This window comes from Fonsecaea monophora, assembly GCF_001642475.1.
Source record: "Fonsecaea monophora strain CBS 269.37 chromosome Unknown Scaff95, whole genome shotgun sequence".
In the NCBI taxonomy this organism is placed as follows: domain Eukaryota; kingdom Fungi; phylum Ascomycota; class Eurotiomycetes; order Chaetothyriales; family Herpotrichiellaceae; genus Fonsecaea; species Fonsecaea monophora.
The window spans coordinates 87,711-102,184 of NW_019174026.1; the positions used below are offsets into that span (position 1 = coordinate 87,711).

Consider the following 14,474-nt stretch of genomic DNA (forward strand, 5'->3'; position numbering starts at 1 on the left):
GTCAGCGGTCGAGCAGCTTGCCCAGCATGGCGCAGAAGAGCAGGAGGCGCAGCCACACTCTGAGTAAGAGCAGGAACATACACGCGCACGAGAGGGTACCCACCGACTGGACCATGATCCCGACGACGGTCGAGGAGATGAACACGGGCTTCGCGGGCATCCTGACCTCGAAGACGAACCTGAGGCATATCGAGGTGGTGTGCGGCATCATGGCCGACATCATGTGCCTGATCGAGATCGGCATGGGGTACGAGAAGTCACCGGGGAACAGCATCGACGTGATCTGCCTGAACGTGGTGTCGGGAGGGCACATGGGCTGATGATCATCAAGTACCTCTTCGAGGTCATGCAGATGTTCGTGTTGACGAACGAGAATGTGTCCCCTACACATGTGCCTGAGCGAGCAGCTCTACCCGGTCGCCACCACGGTCCTGACGGCGAACATACACACGATCATCGACTGGCCCATCCACATCGCCAGGCTCACGACCACTCGGGCTGGGAGCAACGCGGTGATCATGACGAGGGTGTCTATGGAGCCGAGCGAGGCCCTGCAGATGATGAACATCACGGACATATTGGTGTCCATCGTGGTGCCCATGTCCAACCCCGTGACGATGATCAGCGTCAGTAACGCGGTGAGGAAGAGGGGGATGGTCATGGAGACCGCCTTGGTCTCTGACCCAGACAAGACCATGGTGAGGGTCAGGAACGCGGTCATCCACACGAAGCATGGCAGGATCAGGCCGCTGTTCAGACTGGAGCTCGACTGCCCGGCACGGCCTTGATGGTGAACGCGATGACGGACATGATCAGGCCCATGAACTTGAAGAGGATGTGCTTCGATGGCAGGGTGATGCACGCGTTCAGCACCACGCTCCCTGCGCATACTCAGGAACATCGATGTGGCCGCGACCGTGGGCGTCGACGCGCACTGGTCCGAAAGCTTCGCTGAGAAAATCATCACCATCGATACCTGGACGAGTACGACAACCCAATCTGGATCATCATTATCATCATCATCATCATCATCATCATCATCATCATCATCATCATCATCATCATCATCATCATCATCATCATCATCATCATCATCATCATCATCATCATCATCATCTTGTCCCTGAAAAACGACATCGTGGCGGGCCCTGAAGAGATTGGCCACCGTGCTGCTTGGTGTACGTGGGCGAGAGGCAGGCGACCGACACGGACTCGATCCTCATCAGCCTCGGGAAGCTGGACGACTTCGTGGGGGGGCACGAGAGCCTCTACGCGTTCACGCACACCATATGGCGCAACCTGCCGGACCCGCCCGACTGCGAGACGGTGTACCGTCACCATCTGGATGATCAGCGCCGAGAACTACAGACGTCGACTACTCCTCGGAGCCCTGGGAGGGTACGAGCTGGGGCGCAACGCGTACGTGCACCTGTGGCCGGCGATCGACAGGTTCAGAGCCATGATCGACACCAACAGCGCGTTCTGGCTCATCGGATCGAGGGGGGCTTCGGGCTACGCCGAGTTCATGGACCTGCCTGGGGTGCCTGACACGCACCGGTAGCCGCGCGAGGAGGTGACGCCGCCCCACGCCTAGGTTTTGTCCAGCACCATGCAGAGGTGTACGACCACCGAGCTGCGCGGGGACTACTGTCGTCCTACGACTTCAAGAGGACCATGATGATACGCAAGAACACGTCCATGATCGACGTCGGCGGCATGCACGCGCGTAATGCTAGGATAATGAGGGAGAGGATGGAGCGGAAGACCACGATCAACGAGAACACGCCCACGCACGAGGAGCTGGACTATCTCCCCGAGCAGGTAGGTTCTTGCCCTTGTACAGATTCTTGAAGTCGAACATCTCTCCGTGTCCTTCATCGTCTCCATCATCATCACGAGGGTCTCCGACGTGGATCCTTTGTGCTGCTGGTGCTGTCCTAGGGGCAGAACTTTAGGAAACCAGACCCAGAAAGTCTGAATTCCGGGGGTCGTCTTCTTTTTAACTTCCCGAACCTGTTCGTATCTGAGGAAAAAACTATGAACATTGCTCCCTTTATGTCCATATTCCAAAACTGTACGTTGCAGACAACAGCCACTCACAAAATCTCTGCAGCCGGGGGAGCCAGGATCAAAACCACACACACACTTCGTTTGGGTTTGTCGCCGCCTTCAACCTTTTGAAAAACCACGTCGTCGATGACTGACTTCAGCCGCTACTAGCCCCTCAAAGCCATCGAGGGTGTGTGTCCAGTGCATTCTGGAACGCATGGCCTGGCTGGGATTGGCTGTGTGGCTCCTGTGGTTTCAACCTGAGATGCCTCCGAGAGACACTGGCAGTTAAAACGACATCCTGATCACGAACTCACCCATCGTGCGAACGAACACAGGGATTCATTTCGCTCTTGAGTCTCATGGACTGTCGTCGAGCCTGTCGAAGGAAATGCGTGGAGATTCGTCACATATGAGCAGTGAACTGATCTGCGGTGGTCCTGAATGTGGCCACATCTATGCTTTCAAGGTGTCTTTCGTGACAAGTTCTTCTGCAGTCGACCTTCTTTCTTCACGACTTTGTCGTTTGCGCCAGCCACAGCGGCAGCGGCAGCCGCATTCTGATCCTCGTTGGTAAAGCGACGCCAACTCCTCGGCCGAGTTACAGACCCAAACCTTGGTGTTAAACATAGCCGACGCGGCTTGCTGGCAGCACAATCACCCCAGGGCGCTCGCTCTCATATAGCTGGCGCACGAATTCGTAGCCGATTCGGGGATTTGTGTTAGGAACAGCCTTACATGCGACCTAGGGCGGGGTTCGTCCAGGGGAAGGTCTACTAGGATAGGTAGCCCGGAAAAGGATATAGAAGAGTTAGGGCTAAGGTTACGTACGGTACGTGACTTTCTAGAAGAGGAATATACGATATAACGACATATCGGCCCCGTCTATATAGATAGTAGGTTAATATACCGATATACTATCTCCGGTTACCTGTTCGAGATAAATCTTATAAGTATATATAGCTATACTTATTACCCTTTTATAGTTATACTCTCTCGTAGCTAATTTAAAACATCTACTTTACGATACTATTCTAAAGTTACTTGACTATTTATACCTTACGTACTCTCGACCTAACTATCTTTTGCACAGATCCCAGCGATGTCCTCCTCTGTTTGGTGTCGGCTCGCTTGGCTTTGGTGCCGGCATCTTGGCGCCCACCTTCGTTAGCCGCAGAGCCGTGATGTATTCGAAGCTGGGGGCCTTGCCGACAAAGAAGCGGCAGTTGCGCAATCTTTGGCGTGATGCGACTCACCATGCCCAGCAACGTGCTGCCCTTGTCTGACATGCTCTCCCTCCTACAACATGCTGTCGTCCCACGATGAAGATAGCCAGCCACGACGGTCCAAGGACTCATCAAACTCCTGGGTCAACGAGAAGCTCACCACCCTTCACTATCCACTCATTGTCCGCCACCTGAATGTGTTTCGGTGAAGGTAGCCAGCCAGCGATGGAGGTTGACAAGGTCCTAGGACTCGTAGCCGCAGTCCGAAAGAGACAGATGTTCGATGTTCTTCAGATCGGACACAAAACCGTGCAATCCAATGCTGGTAGCCCACGTTCTTGGAATGTTCGGAAAACGGCACGCGGTTCCCGAGAGACTTCGACATGCTATACAGTTTTAAGACTTTAATAGTAGCGGGTAAACGGAGGCAGACGGCTTACGTTAACGTCCTGAAAAGGCGGCCATTATATGACGCACGAGTGACGGGCGTGATTTTCCCAAGATCCATCGTAGCTATCTTTCCCCTTCCTTTGTGAACTGGCTGAATAGACTTTTATCCCCCACACCAGCAGCAGGAAGCAGGGTAAAACAAAGCTCATCCTCGCCGGCCGGCCTGGAATGTTGTCAAAGTCTCGTCGAACGCGGAAGGAAGAACGATTGTCTGAGCGCCGGATGCGTAGGGTTTCTTATCGCCAAGCTCAGTCATGCTGTAAACCTTGGTCCAAGGAATGTCCCAACAAGCGTCAAAGCTGTGGTACAAGAACAGGGCCTTCTCGGCATCGTGCTGAACAGTGCGGATCATGTAGGACGCACCCGCGCGCTCCATTGCCTCTTTGTGGCGGTCTGTAGCCAGGCCTCCGCTGATTCTGTAGATGCGTGCAAGTTGGAGCGACGACATTTCTTGGGCCACTACCCAGCTGCCGAGAATCTCCACGAGGTCCTGAGATAGGGGCGTTTCAGTAGGGAGCTCGCTCCGGACCAGCTGCCACATGCTGGATGAGTCCTGCCACGTGTCGTTGGTAGCCTTGGGGTAGACCTTTGCTGCAGTCCTTTCGCAGCATGTATCGAAAAGACGCCGTGCCTTGTAAAGGCGGTCGCAGGCCTCACAGTCGACGGAACTGGAAGGAGGACGGTCATGGCACGCATCGCACCGGCGGGCACTCGGCATGATCGGGTGGAGAGCCTATGCATGTCATCAGCAAACGGAACATCTGGACGGCAGGGGATCAGCTCACATGAACAAGATCGACGAGCGTTCTTGCATCTAGGTGGACCTCCTTGACGTCGTAGCAGCACTGGGGTGTTATTTCGTCGACGGTGGACCTGTCGATCTGAGGACAAGTGTTAGTGCGTCGTGTTGAAGGACCTGTTTCGGACGGGACCATGGGCTTTACTGGGCGACCGGAAGCCTGGTGCTCGGCCAACTTCTAGATCCACGCGTACTCTTCCAAGCGCATCCTGTCTTCCACAATTCCTTCGTACTCTGGAAGTGTAGGGCTAGGCATCTCTTTGGTCGTAGAAAAAAGCTTGAGCGTCATCGCTGTCCCGTGGCGCTGATACATCAAATCACGGCGGGCAGTTGCACAGGTTTGGGGTAGAGAACCGTACGAGGGGTATATAATGGAGAGAATCGTGTGGAAAATAGGAAGAGAGAGAACAGCGGCATACTGACGATGTTTATCTGCGCTGATTGGGGGCTGAGTCGATCCATGTGTCACGTGTGGCACTAGGCCGGGTTGGGACTAGCCCGATCTTTATTCTCCCCCTCTTTTATTCAGGTAGACCGAGTCACTAGGACTCTTCCTCCTTCTCTCTCTTCACACAGAAAAGAGCTCAACAAACTAAACCAATCTGCCATTGCGGCAACCAAATCCTTTTCCTAGTTGTGGGCTGGTGTCGAGACTCATTCGGTTGAACGTCTTGCAACACCATGTCCTTGTCGTTTCGCCGCCTTATCACGTTACAGCTTACGGTCGTGCAAACACCCTACTGCAGCCCGCCGACCAATCAAACTACTCCCTCCCTCAAGCAAATCTATACAAACATGCCAATCCCCGACGCTAATGACAAGCGGAGGCCAGTGGCAACGCCGCCGCTTTAACGGACAAGTGACGCTGTTAGAACCCTGTCGCCCGCCGGCCAACCAACTGCGTCGACACCAAAACCCCAGTCAATCCAGAGCCCGGAGGGACGGCCTGGGTGCTTGGCAGAAGGTGGTCGACGTGGCAGGCGTGGCTTCAACAAATCACAGCCACCAGGTTCTGCTTAGGCTGCCAGGGAACGCGATCCTCGACAAAAGAACCATCGGACCCAAGGGTGTGTCTGGTCGCCTGACTTATTGCCAATGGATGAGACGTGTCTCACTCGCGGGTTCATCGTCTCCTGGACCCCGACTGACATAGCGGGGAGGCCCTCACGCCCATGCCCGTACATGCCCTTAATAGGCTGGGGTCGGGTTAAACACCCTACGACACCGCCGTGTGAAAAGATCCCAAGGCATCTAGCTTCCTGGCCAAGGCTGAGTCTTGCACCTCGGTCTCCTGACCTTCTTCCTGCATGCCTGTGGTCCAAGAAAAAATGATGAGAACGAAGCACCGACACATTCGGTAATAGTTCGAGTGATGGCAAGGAGGATGGCAAGAGAGAGAGAGAGAGAGCATCAAGATGGATGAGAACTGTACAGAAACAGACGAAGAGAGGGGGGGTAACACACGAAGCGCGGCGGATGTAAAACGGGCAGGAAACACGCGAGAGGTTTCCCGTCTGAGGCAAAGAGTTACGTCAATCATGGAGTACCGCGATAGGAAATTCCGGGCAGAAATTGCCTGGAGAAGCAATTGACTTCGCGTCTGGACAACTATTACTAGAGGATAGAAATTAACTCTCTAATAGAAGATAAGAGAAGGAGCTAGATACTACTTTATATATTAATATCTTATCTATAAGATATAGTCTAGTAAGACCTTAAGATTATTATCTCGTAAATATAGGTTCTTACATCAGTATATAAGCTTAAGATAGTAGTCTTAAAGAAGATATAAGTAGAATATGTATGGTTAATATACTCTATATCTACTAATTTAAGTAGGTAAGTCTAGTTAATTAAGAACTATCTCCTTCTATAAAAAGTAAAGTATTAGATAGAGGCTATACTTAATATCTTTAGTAGGGAATATTATATCTATAGTTAATAAGGATATTATTATAAATAGGCTAGAGAAGAGGCTACTATAAGTTAAGATATAGGAAGGTACGCTAAGGAGGAGGTAATGATATAGTAGGCGAGAGATTATATAGAACTTACATAACCTACTCTATTATACTTCTAAGGTTAAGTTGAGCTATAGGGAGTACTATCGATTCTATCAACTTTATAGTTCTCGTACTTTCTATAGTTCTCCCTCGTAGTTAACATCGTTTATAAATAATTAAGTTCCTTTAGTTATACGCTTTACCTATAGTTCCGTATACTATACTCTTAGTTTCATCTCTACTACTTTATACTACGACTATATTACTAAGTAAACTATCTAGGTTTACTATTAATACCTCACGTATAAAGTAGCTCGTAATAGATATAAGAAAAAGGATTATCTATACTTTAAATTAGTAACTATTAATATAACGTAAGTAAAGTATATAGAGGATGTAAGGAAGAATAAGAATAAGAAAAAGCAAGTCCCTAGATTGGGATCGTCATGATCGTAACATCCGGGACAAAATAACGGAGTGGTTCGATATGATAGGGCCGATCTTAAATAACCCGGATGTCCTGCCAGAAAATGTCTACAATATGGACGAGACCGGGATCATGCTCTGCTTCTTGCCCTCGAAAAAGGTTCTCGCCGGCCACGACGACCCGACCAATTGTAAAGGAGCCGGAGTGAAGCGTGAGCTGGTAACGGCCATTGAGTGCATCTCGGCCGATGGTCGAGTTATCTCGCCACTCATCATCTAGGCGGCGTCAACCCACCGCAGTAATTGGACCACCCATCCCACCCCTGGATGGCACTCTGCCTGCTCGGAAAGTGGACGTACCAATAAGGCCATCAGTCTGTACTGGATTCAATATGTTTTCGATCCCTCTACTAGAACTCGAGCCAATGGTCGACCTCGCGTGCTCATCAACGACGGCTTTTGGAACACACGAATCCGAAGAAATCTTGAAGTTTTGTTTCGAGAACAACATCATTTTGTGCCGCCTTCCGTCCCATACTTCGCACACACTCCAACCCGTGCGATCTTACAGTTTTTAGTTCCCTCAAAAGTGCTTATCGTGAATAGGTCGAGAACTTGTATCGTGGCGGAGCTACCACCGTAGGCAAACAGCACTTCACCCTGCTTTACAGCCGGGCACGCGACGAAGCTTTCACGCCGCGGAATATGAAATCCGCTTGGTGCAAGGCCGGCCTCCAGCCGTTTAACCCGGACCGGGTTGCCCAATGACATCCAGCCACCACTTATGGAGGAAACTGATCCTCGAACACAGACCGTGAATGTAGAACTTCCATCGCCGAATGACCTGCTGACCACTACCACCACTTCTTAGGGTTATAACATTGCTGAGCAAGAAACTGAAACAGGATATCGGTGATCTTGACAGCCCTGTCAAACGACGATTTGCCAAGTTCCACAATGCAGTTCAAAAGTCGCGTGCTGACTGTGGCGCTCCTGCGGGCGGAGAACAAGAACTTGTTCGAACAAAACAATGAGGAAAAGACGCGAGCATCGACACGATCCACCGTGGTTGGAAGGGCCAAAATCATGGTCTATGAGGACATTTTGTCAGCGCAAAGAAAACGCAACACAGAAGAATCAGTCATCGCTGTTTGAGCCAGAAAATCCAGCAAACGTCCAAAAAAATATATCGCAACTCTTCAAAGCCTCCTTTGCCGGTGTCACTTGCTTCCCTCACAAGCCTCCGGTATTGAGCCCACGGGCCTCGAAAGTTATTGTTCAGTTTTTGCAGTTCTGATTGTCCTTTCAAGCTCTCATCATTGGGTTGACTGCCCCATCCTGGGTCCGGTGTCGCGGATGAGTCTCGGCAAAAGGAAACGCCAAATTTCGTGGACTCGGCTTTCTAGGATTTCTTTTTCGAGAGCGCGGAGGGCGATAGGTGATCCGTTCTCTCGGACTCAACTGTCTAATCGTCAATAGGCAGGAAGCCAAGCACCAGAGTTTGCAAACAGAGACGGAAGCAGACCTGGCTGAGTTGTCCTCCACACAATCGTAGCGACATCAAGTGCCTGGTGTCCATGATCGAATGTTCGTCAGACTTATCTCAAAATCGAGGATGAACGGCGCTGAACTTCCTTCACAAGGCCGGCGAAACGTTTTCTGCGCTACGCCAAAAGACGCGCATGCTGCCAAGACCGCCAGAATCCTGTTGGGCTCCATGTTTAGGACGTGCCCTTTCCACACTTCAGCTTTTCATGAACCTCGAACGAAAATTCAACGATGCAGCACAGGTTAATTATACTGTATGCTACACATACGTTAGCTCAGCTTCGTCGCGCTGACCTAAATGTACTTTGGCTTGTGGATGATAAGCGTATCGCTGACAGCCTAAAGTGCTAGTCAACCTTTCTCAGTCGATCGAGTGTTGGGACCCTTTCTGAATCGGAATGTCTCTCTCATGGAACAACCAGTGACAACCCATGAACGTTTTTCGGGAGGTAGAAATAGGAGGGGGAAAGAAGCTACCATTGGAGCTTAAGAGTGGCGGATCACCTTGCGCTGTTCACTGTAGGGCTTTATGATAGATTAAAATAAGATCCTGATGTCTGTTGACTTGAAATGTAGGGAAGGTGGATCAGTCTGAATGGGAGAGAGGCTTCAAACTACTAGATACCACTACGGCCATTAAAATGATTCCAGATGGTTGGTCTGCCTGATTGTCATTGCGGTGATGACTAGAATGTCTCCTTATCATCATCCCAGATGCCTGCATCCTTCATTGCCTCCTGCCATCCGGGTTCGGCAGTCATGGCTTTGTCATGGGCCGCCTTTTGCTTTCGAACTAGTGCCTGAACCTCCTGAGCATCCCTGAACAATTCCAGCGTTGGGTGGCTCTGCCGAACTAGCCTTTTGACATACATGTATCGATTGGTGTAAAGTGGCCTCATGACGCGGCGTTCAGCGCTTCTGTACAATTCGTATGATTGCAGGAATTTGACGAGCTCATCCACTAAACGTCTCTTAGTTAGTTATTTTGATTTTCGAATGCAACGGCGATGTATCAACAAGTATCGCTTCAATGGCATAAATGACGTACTGCTAGACTCATTCTTCAGAAGCGGTCCAAGTGATTTCCCGAAGTTGTACGCATCAACGTGAAACACTGGTTCGCCATCCTCTGGCCAGTACATGGCATTCCTGAGACGATCTTCTTCTGCGACTGGCCCGGTGCCGCTTGTTTGAGTCATTGTTGAAGTCAAGTTCGGTGTTGGGAGAGAGAGTCAAGAAAGATTGAGCAGTTGAAGAGGGATGCCGCACTCGCCTGGTGACAGAGGCTTGGCGGTTGCCTAAAATCGTGGGGCCCGAGCACCTTAGTGGAGAATTAAGTGACGGTAATGGTTGGTATTCTCGCGCGGGTAATGGAAGGAAAAAGAGACGGGAACTGGGGGGAAGGGCCCCCGTTTATATAATTTACCACTGTGTCCCAGCAAATCACCACACAGCCTCATGCGGCTTTGGGCATGATATTGGGGCTGGCATGTTTTCTAGTTTCGCCGGCATTCCGCATGATGCAGCCCGGCTGTGCTCCAAGCCTCACACAAAAATGCAATCCCTTGGTCGCGCGTGCTAAACCCATCGTCATCGGCGTCCTGGGAAAATGACGACCACTCATCGCGCCAAAGTGCTGTGGGATATCTCGGTGGCTCCCGTCAACGGAAACACATCAGCCTATCGATTTTGGGTTGAAGCGCGAGACCCTGCCCTGGAAAAAGCGATGCGCTAACGATAATTACCCGCGTCGAATTGGATCAGGAAACATAGACATAGAACCGAGCATAGGAAGGCATCAAGAAGAGCACAGGCCACACACAGGCCTAAGCGCTATTATGTGGATAAGTTTCAGCCATGGAATACAAACTCCTTGTCTCTCCTACTGCCCAAGTGCGTTGCATGGTGCCATATTTCTATCGCCGTAGAGGACATGAGTTAAAACCCTTGTGCAACCGCAACACTTTGTCTTAGACTGAAGACGTCTCGAGGCCGGAGACCTTCTGCAGCGCACCGAAGAGCTCTGAGGTCCAGCTTCCGGATCCCATCGTTTGACCGACATTTGCATCCTAGCTTGGGAATCGCCGATGGGGGCTAGAGTCCGACCAAATTCAACGCTGCGTGGCTCCAACTGGCCAGGGTTTGGGCTGTGCGGTGGGAGCAGTCGGTGTGGTGTTATGATTGCACAATTGCCTTGGTCTCCCCTCTCTTGACATTGACATGGCATTTTAACGAAAGCTTTCTCTTAGTACCCCACTCTTGCCCTGTTTGTACCTGGCCACCAGTGTCTTTCTTCAGCCTTAAAAGGTAGTCTTGAATTGTCGGGAGAGAGAGGGGGCTGATGGTAGTAACGGACATCAGGTGTGAACATCAGGAATGAGGTGAAACCCACGAGATCAAAGCGCCGTCGGTGCGTGTGAGATAGGAGATGATGCTGGATCGATGTGTCTCGGATCGTCGTTACAGGAAGGGGGATAAGTGGACGCCGAACCGCGACGGGATAAACCAATTTTTCAAGCATCGAATTTGAGAGGTACTCACGCAGACCTGTCAGCACGCATCAGTCCTGTACGATAGGTACCTTTGAAATGGGATCGCTGGAGTGAAGAGAGAGATAGAGCAATGTTCGACAGACCCGAGTCTCAGCTCCGTGATACAAACACGCGTGTTTGTATATGCTACAGTTGAGGATCTCACTCCTTGGAGGTTCTGAATCCACGACCAACTTCAAAGAATATTGTTTAGTCGTCGTCGCTCGATGTTTCCATCAGCTCTACGAACCGGCAGGAGTTAGAAGAAGATTCCACACTCCATCTTCATAGGCTTTCGGTACGCGCGAAAAGAAGTTTTGCCTTTCCCCGAACTTTCCCGCGCCAAAGAATGATGAATCTATTATTAGGATGAAGTAATCTAATCAAGCCACAATTTGTGGCTGAGTGGCTGTTCTGTATGAGCTTGTAAAATCAGCGACTCATGACATCTTGGCCCTGTAATACTGTTTCAGGGCTACTCGTCCAAAGGACCTTGCGGCGCCTTGTTAACTTACGCTGGAGTGTCTTCGCGAGCCTCCGTCTCATTCGGGGGAAAGTGTGCTCAGATATTAACTCCTGCTGTCTGATTCGATTCCTTTAACTTCAGAAGCGCCGGATGCCATGGATTTGACTTTCGACAGCGTAGAGTGATGAGAAGTTCCAAGTCTAGACAACGACGAGAGCGTAGTTGGCAATTGCATTCCGTTGTAACATTGGTATGTGCGCTAGGTGCTCATCATAATAGTGGCCGTTTATCACTCTCTAGCTGTTCTTGGACTTATATCAACTTACAAAGAGGAAGATTATTGGGCTGAGGCCTCAGGTACCTAGGGCGCATTTCACAATGCAGGGAGTTTCATAACGCAGGGACGTGGGTTATAATATGGTTATATGGTTATAACACGTTATGGTTACGACCTCATGGTTATTTATAGTTATGGTTACGACCCCCAAGATAACCATACGCAACCATGTGCCCATGTATGGTTCAGGCCCCCCCCCCCTCCCTCTGGTTCAGGGCCCTATAGCAGACCGCAGCAGTTGTCGCTCCCGCACAGACACATTTCGTCGTCGTTTGATTGTTGTGGCGGCGGCGCCTTCGGCTCCTCCATCCCAGCCTGGGTGCAATCGTGGTACTTGAAGGTCAGCTCCGTGCCAGCCTTCACCGGCATGAGGGTGAACACGGCGACGTGCACCCTGCCGTCAGCCCCCTCCCACTCTTCAGTCCCGCAGTTCGGCTCGCCGCACGTGTGGTTGATGTAGCGCGCCTGCGAGTTTACGTGCGTCGCGTCCAGCTCGCGTCCGTTGCTGAGGGCCACGCGGAAGTGCGAGCCGCTCCGGTCCCCGTCCGAATCCCGCATGTCGCGCATCACGCCCTTGATCTCGCCGACGAAGACGTCTTCCGGCAGATCCTCGTCGGTGCGCAGGCCGCGTCCGCGACGCGTGTGAGTTTGGAAGACGGTGAGCTTGCGCTTTGGTGGCTCGGCGAAGAGCCGATTTTGGCACCAAGAGCGACCGCAGTTGTGGTGATCACATTCAACACGAGTCCCGCGGTTAACGCACTCGTTTGTGCTGCAATCGTATGTGCAGCCCGAAGAGTCGCATCGGCCTGGTATGAATGTCCGTTTCGTGAGGGAGCGTGGACTGCGCCGCAAAGGGCTCTGGACTGCCTCTTGTTGTATCGCGCCGACGCCATGGTTGCGTGGGCTGCGCCGCAAAGGGCTCTGTTTTTTCTCAACTGTCTTTAGTCGAGAGAGCTGTTTCGGGCGATGATTTCGAAATGACGACGGCACTGTGCAGGCTGGGTCTACCTCTTCTTGTTCGACTATTGCCGACGCGCAGACTATGGTGCCACCCCAATGTTCAGGCTTCGGTGAAGCTCTTCCGTGTCGGCCCGGCCCCATGGCTGGGGTTGTGGCTTTTGGAGATGCTTCCGGCAGCTTTGATCTGGATCTTGAGACAGAAATGGGTGAACATGGGTCTCGACTTGTTGGTCTTTTGGCAGAAAGCAAACCACAGACAGTCGGGACGCGCCCCGGGATTGGGACGTCCTTTATGTATTACAGCCATGTTCTGCGATAGAAACATCATAGTCCGTAGACTAGCCATGGCAGAGTATTCATTAACAAGGCAGCCAATGGTACATGCACACGATGTTGGAGCATTCCCGCGACCCACGGCTCGGTAATTTCCGTCGTCCAGTCAAGGGTCACGTAGAAGGAATTATCCGCCAGGGCCCCGACTACCAACACACGCCCCTATTACTCCTGTCACCCCCCTGTCACCCCCCTGTCAAACCCCTGTCAGACCCCTGTCACATCCCTGTCACCCTCCATGCGGCTGCAGCGGGGTCCAACAGTTGACGAAGAACGAAATATGATAAAAAAAGACAGTTCTGTGTTGCTTTCCGCATGTACCCGTTCTGGGCGCTACCGTCTCGGCCCGGGCAAGGCTCCCTCTGTGCCGATTTCCGTTTCAATCTTTCCGTGTCTCAAAACTATGAGCCGCTCAATTGGCTTAGCCACACAAAGGCCGTCACGGCAGAGGCTGACAGTGGCGTATTGTCATGACCAGCATCGCCGACGTCGGCCTCCCTCTACTCTGTACATAGTAATAGACCATGGTAGGACATCAGTTCACCTGCGCCCTTGACGTTGTCCAATCTCGACAGACTGAAATAATTCAGCAACAACGGCCGCAACGTCTCCCTCATGTCTATAGGCGTAAGGCTGAAATAGGCAGGTTGACCGAAGATGGTCCAGGTGCTGCGGCTTCGAGATCAGCTTCCTATGGCTTGCGTCTCTTACGTGGTCTCCCTCGTGGTCGAGGACTCAGATCCACGCTGAGAGGTGGTGTCCAGGTAGGTCACAGCGACTTCCGACGTGTCTGGCAGGCTCCTGAAGCAAGATGGCTGATGTCTGGTTGGTGGACTGTTTTGTAGACAAAGATCAAGTCCTTCTGGGAAGAAGTGCGCCATAGATCCATCAACCCTGCGACCATGTGCCAGTCAACTTGCAACTGGCGTCTATCGAAGCGATTCATCTTTGACGTCTACTCAAAACGTTCTAGCCAGCGGACTCCAACGTCGCAATGTCGGCCCAAAGAACAAAATAACATATACCCGCACAACCAAACCGATCTCGCCGGCGGTGAGGTTCCAGAGCACGCCGGCGGCACCCATCAGCCATCCACCATCGCCATCCACCATCGCCATCCACCATCGCCATCCACCATCGTCCATCACAATTTGTCCCAACCATGGACCACCAGCTCACTCAACAGATATCATGAAGAACTTCTCCGTACACGCCCAGCAATTTCTTCATTCCCCTGCAGAAAATTGCGATCGCATCCTCCTTCGTGGCTCGGCAAATTGTTTCACTGGGCATCTTTCCCCGGCCGCTTGACTATTTCCTGCTGGCTGTCGCTGCGGCGCGCGCGC

General features: G+C 51.7%; 4 protein-coding genes across 4 annotated transcripts; 1 reads left to right on the plus strand and 3 right to left on the minus strand.

Moving 5' to 3' along the window:
• Nucleotides 1-26: 26 nt before the first annotated feature.
• On the plus strand, nucleotides 27-2,341 carry AYO21_09532 (potassium/sodium efflux P-type ATPase, fungal-type; the record flags this gene model as incomplete). The annotated part of the gene is made up of 9 exons (XM_022659465.1): nucleotides 27-278; nucleotides 332-354; nucleotides 401-698; nucleotides 746-937; nucleotides 986-1,178; nucleotides 1,227-1,540; nucleotides 1,606-1,821; nucleotides 1,942-2,074; nucleotides 2,211-2,341. 9 exons carry the CDS (start codon nucleotides 27-29, stop codon nucleotides 2,339-2,341), a joined length of 1,752 nt encoding a protein of 583 aa, XP_022508242.1.
• A 1,529-nt stretch (nucleotides 2,342-3,870) lies between these two features.
• AYO21_09533 (hypothetical protein) lies at nucleotides 3,871-4,813 on the minus strand (the record flags this gene model as incomplete). Its single annotated transcript, XM_022659466.1, has 4 exons — nucleotides 3,871-4,316; nucleotides 4,383-4,458; nucleotides 4,511-4,598; nucleotides 4,719-4,813. The coding sequence occupies 4 exons, from the start codon at nucleotides 4,811-4,813 to the stop codon at nucleotides 3,871-3,873; spliced, it is 705 nt and encodes a 234-aa protein (XP_022508243.1).
• A 4,374-nt stretch (nucleotides 4,814-9,187) lies between these two features.
• Nucleotides 9,188-9,700, minus strand: AYO21_09534 (hypothetical protein; the record flags this gene model as incomplete). The annotated part of the gene is made up of 3 exons (XM_022659467.1): nucleotides 9,188-9,320; nucleotides 9,372-9,462; nucleotides 9,550-9,700. 3 exons carry the CDS (start codon nucleotides 9,698-9,700, stop codon nucleotides 9,188-9,190), a joined length of 375 nt encoding a protein of 124 aa, XP_022508244.1.
• A 2,354-nt stretch (nucleotides 9,701-12,054) lies between these two features.
• AYO21_09535 (hypothetical protein) lies at nucleotides 12,055-12,728 on the minus strand (the record flags this gene model as incomplete). The annotated part of the gene is made up of 2 exons (XM_022659468.1): nucleotides 12,055-12,504; nucleotides 12,567-12,728. The coding sequence occupies 2 exons, from the start codon at nucleotides 12,726-12,728 to the stop codon at nucleotides 12,055-12,057; spliced, it is 612 nt and encodes a 203-aa protein (XP_022508245.1).
• Nucleotides 12,729-14,474: the final 1,746 nt, after the last annotated feature.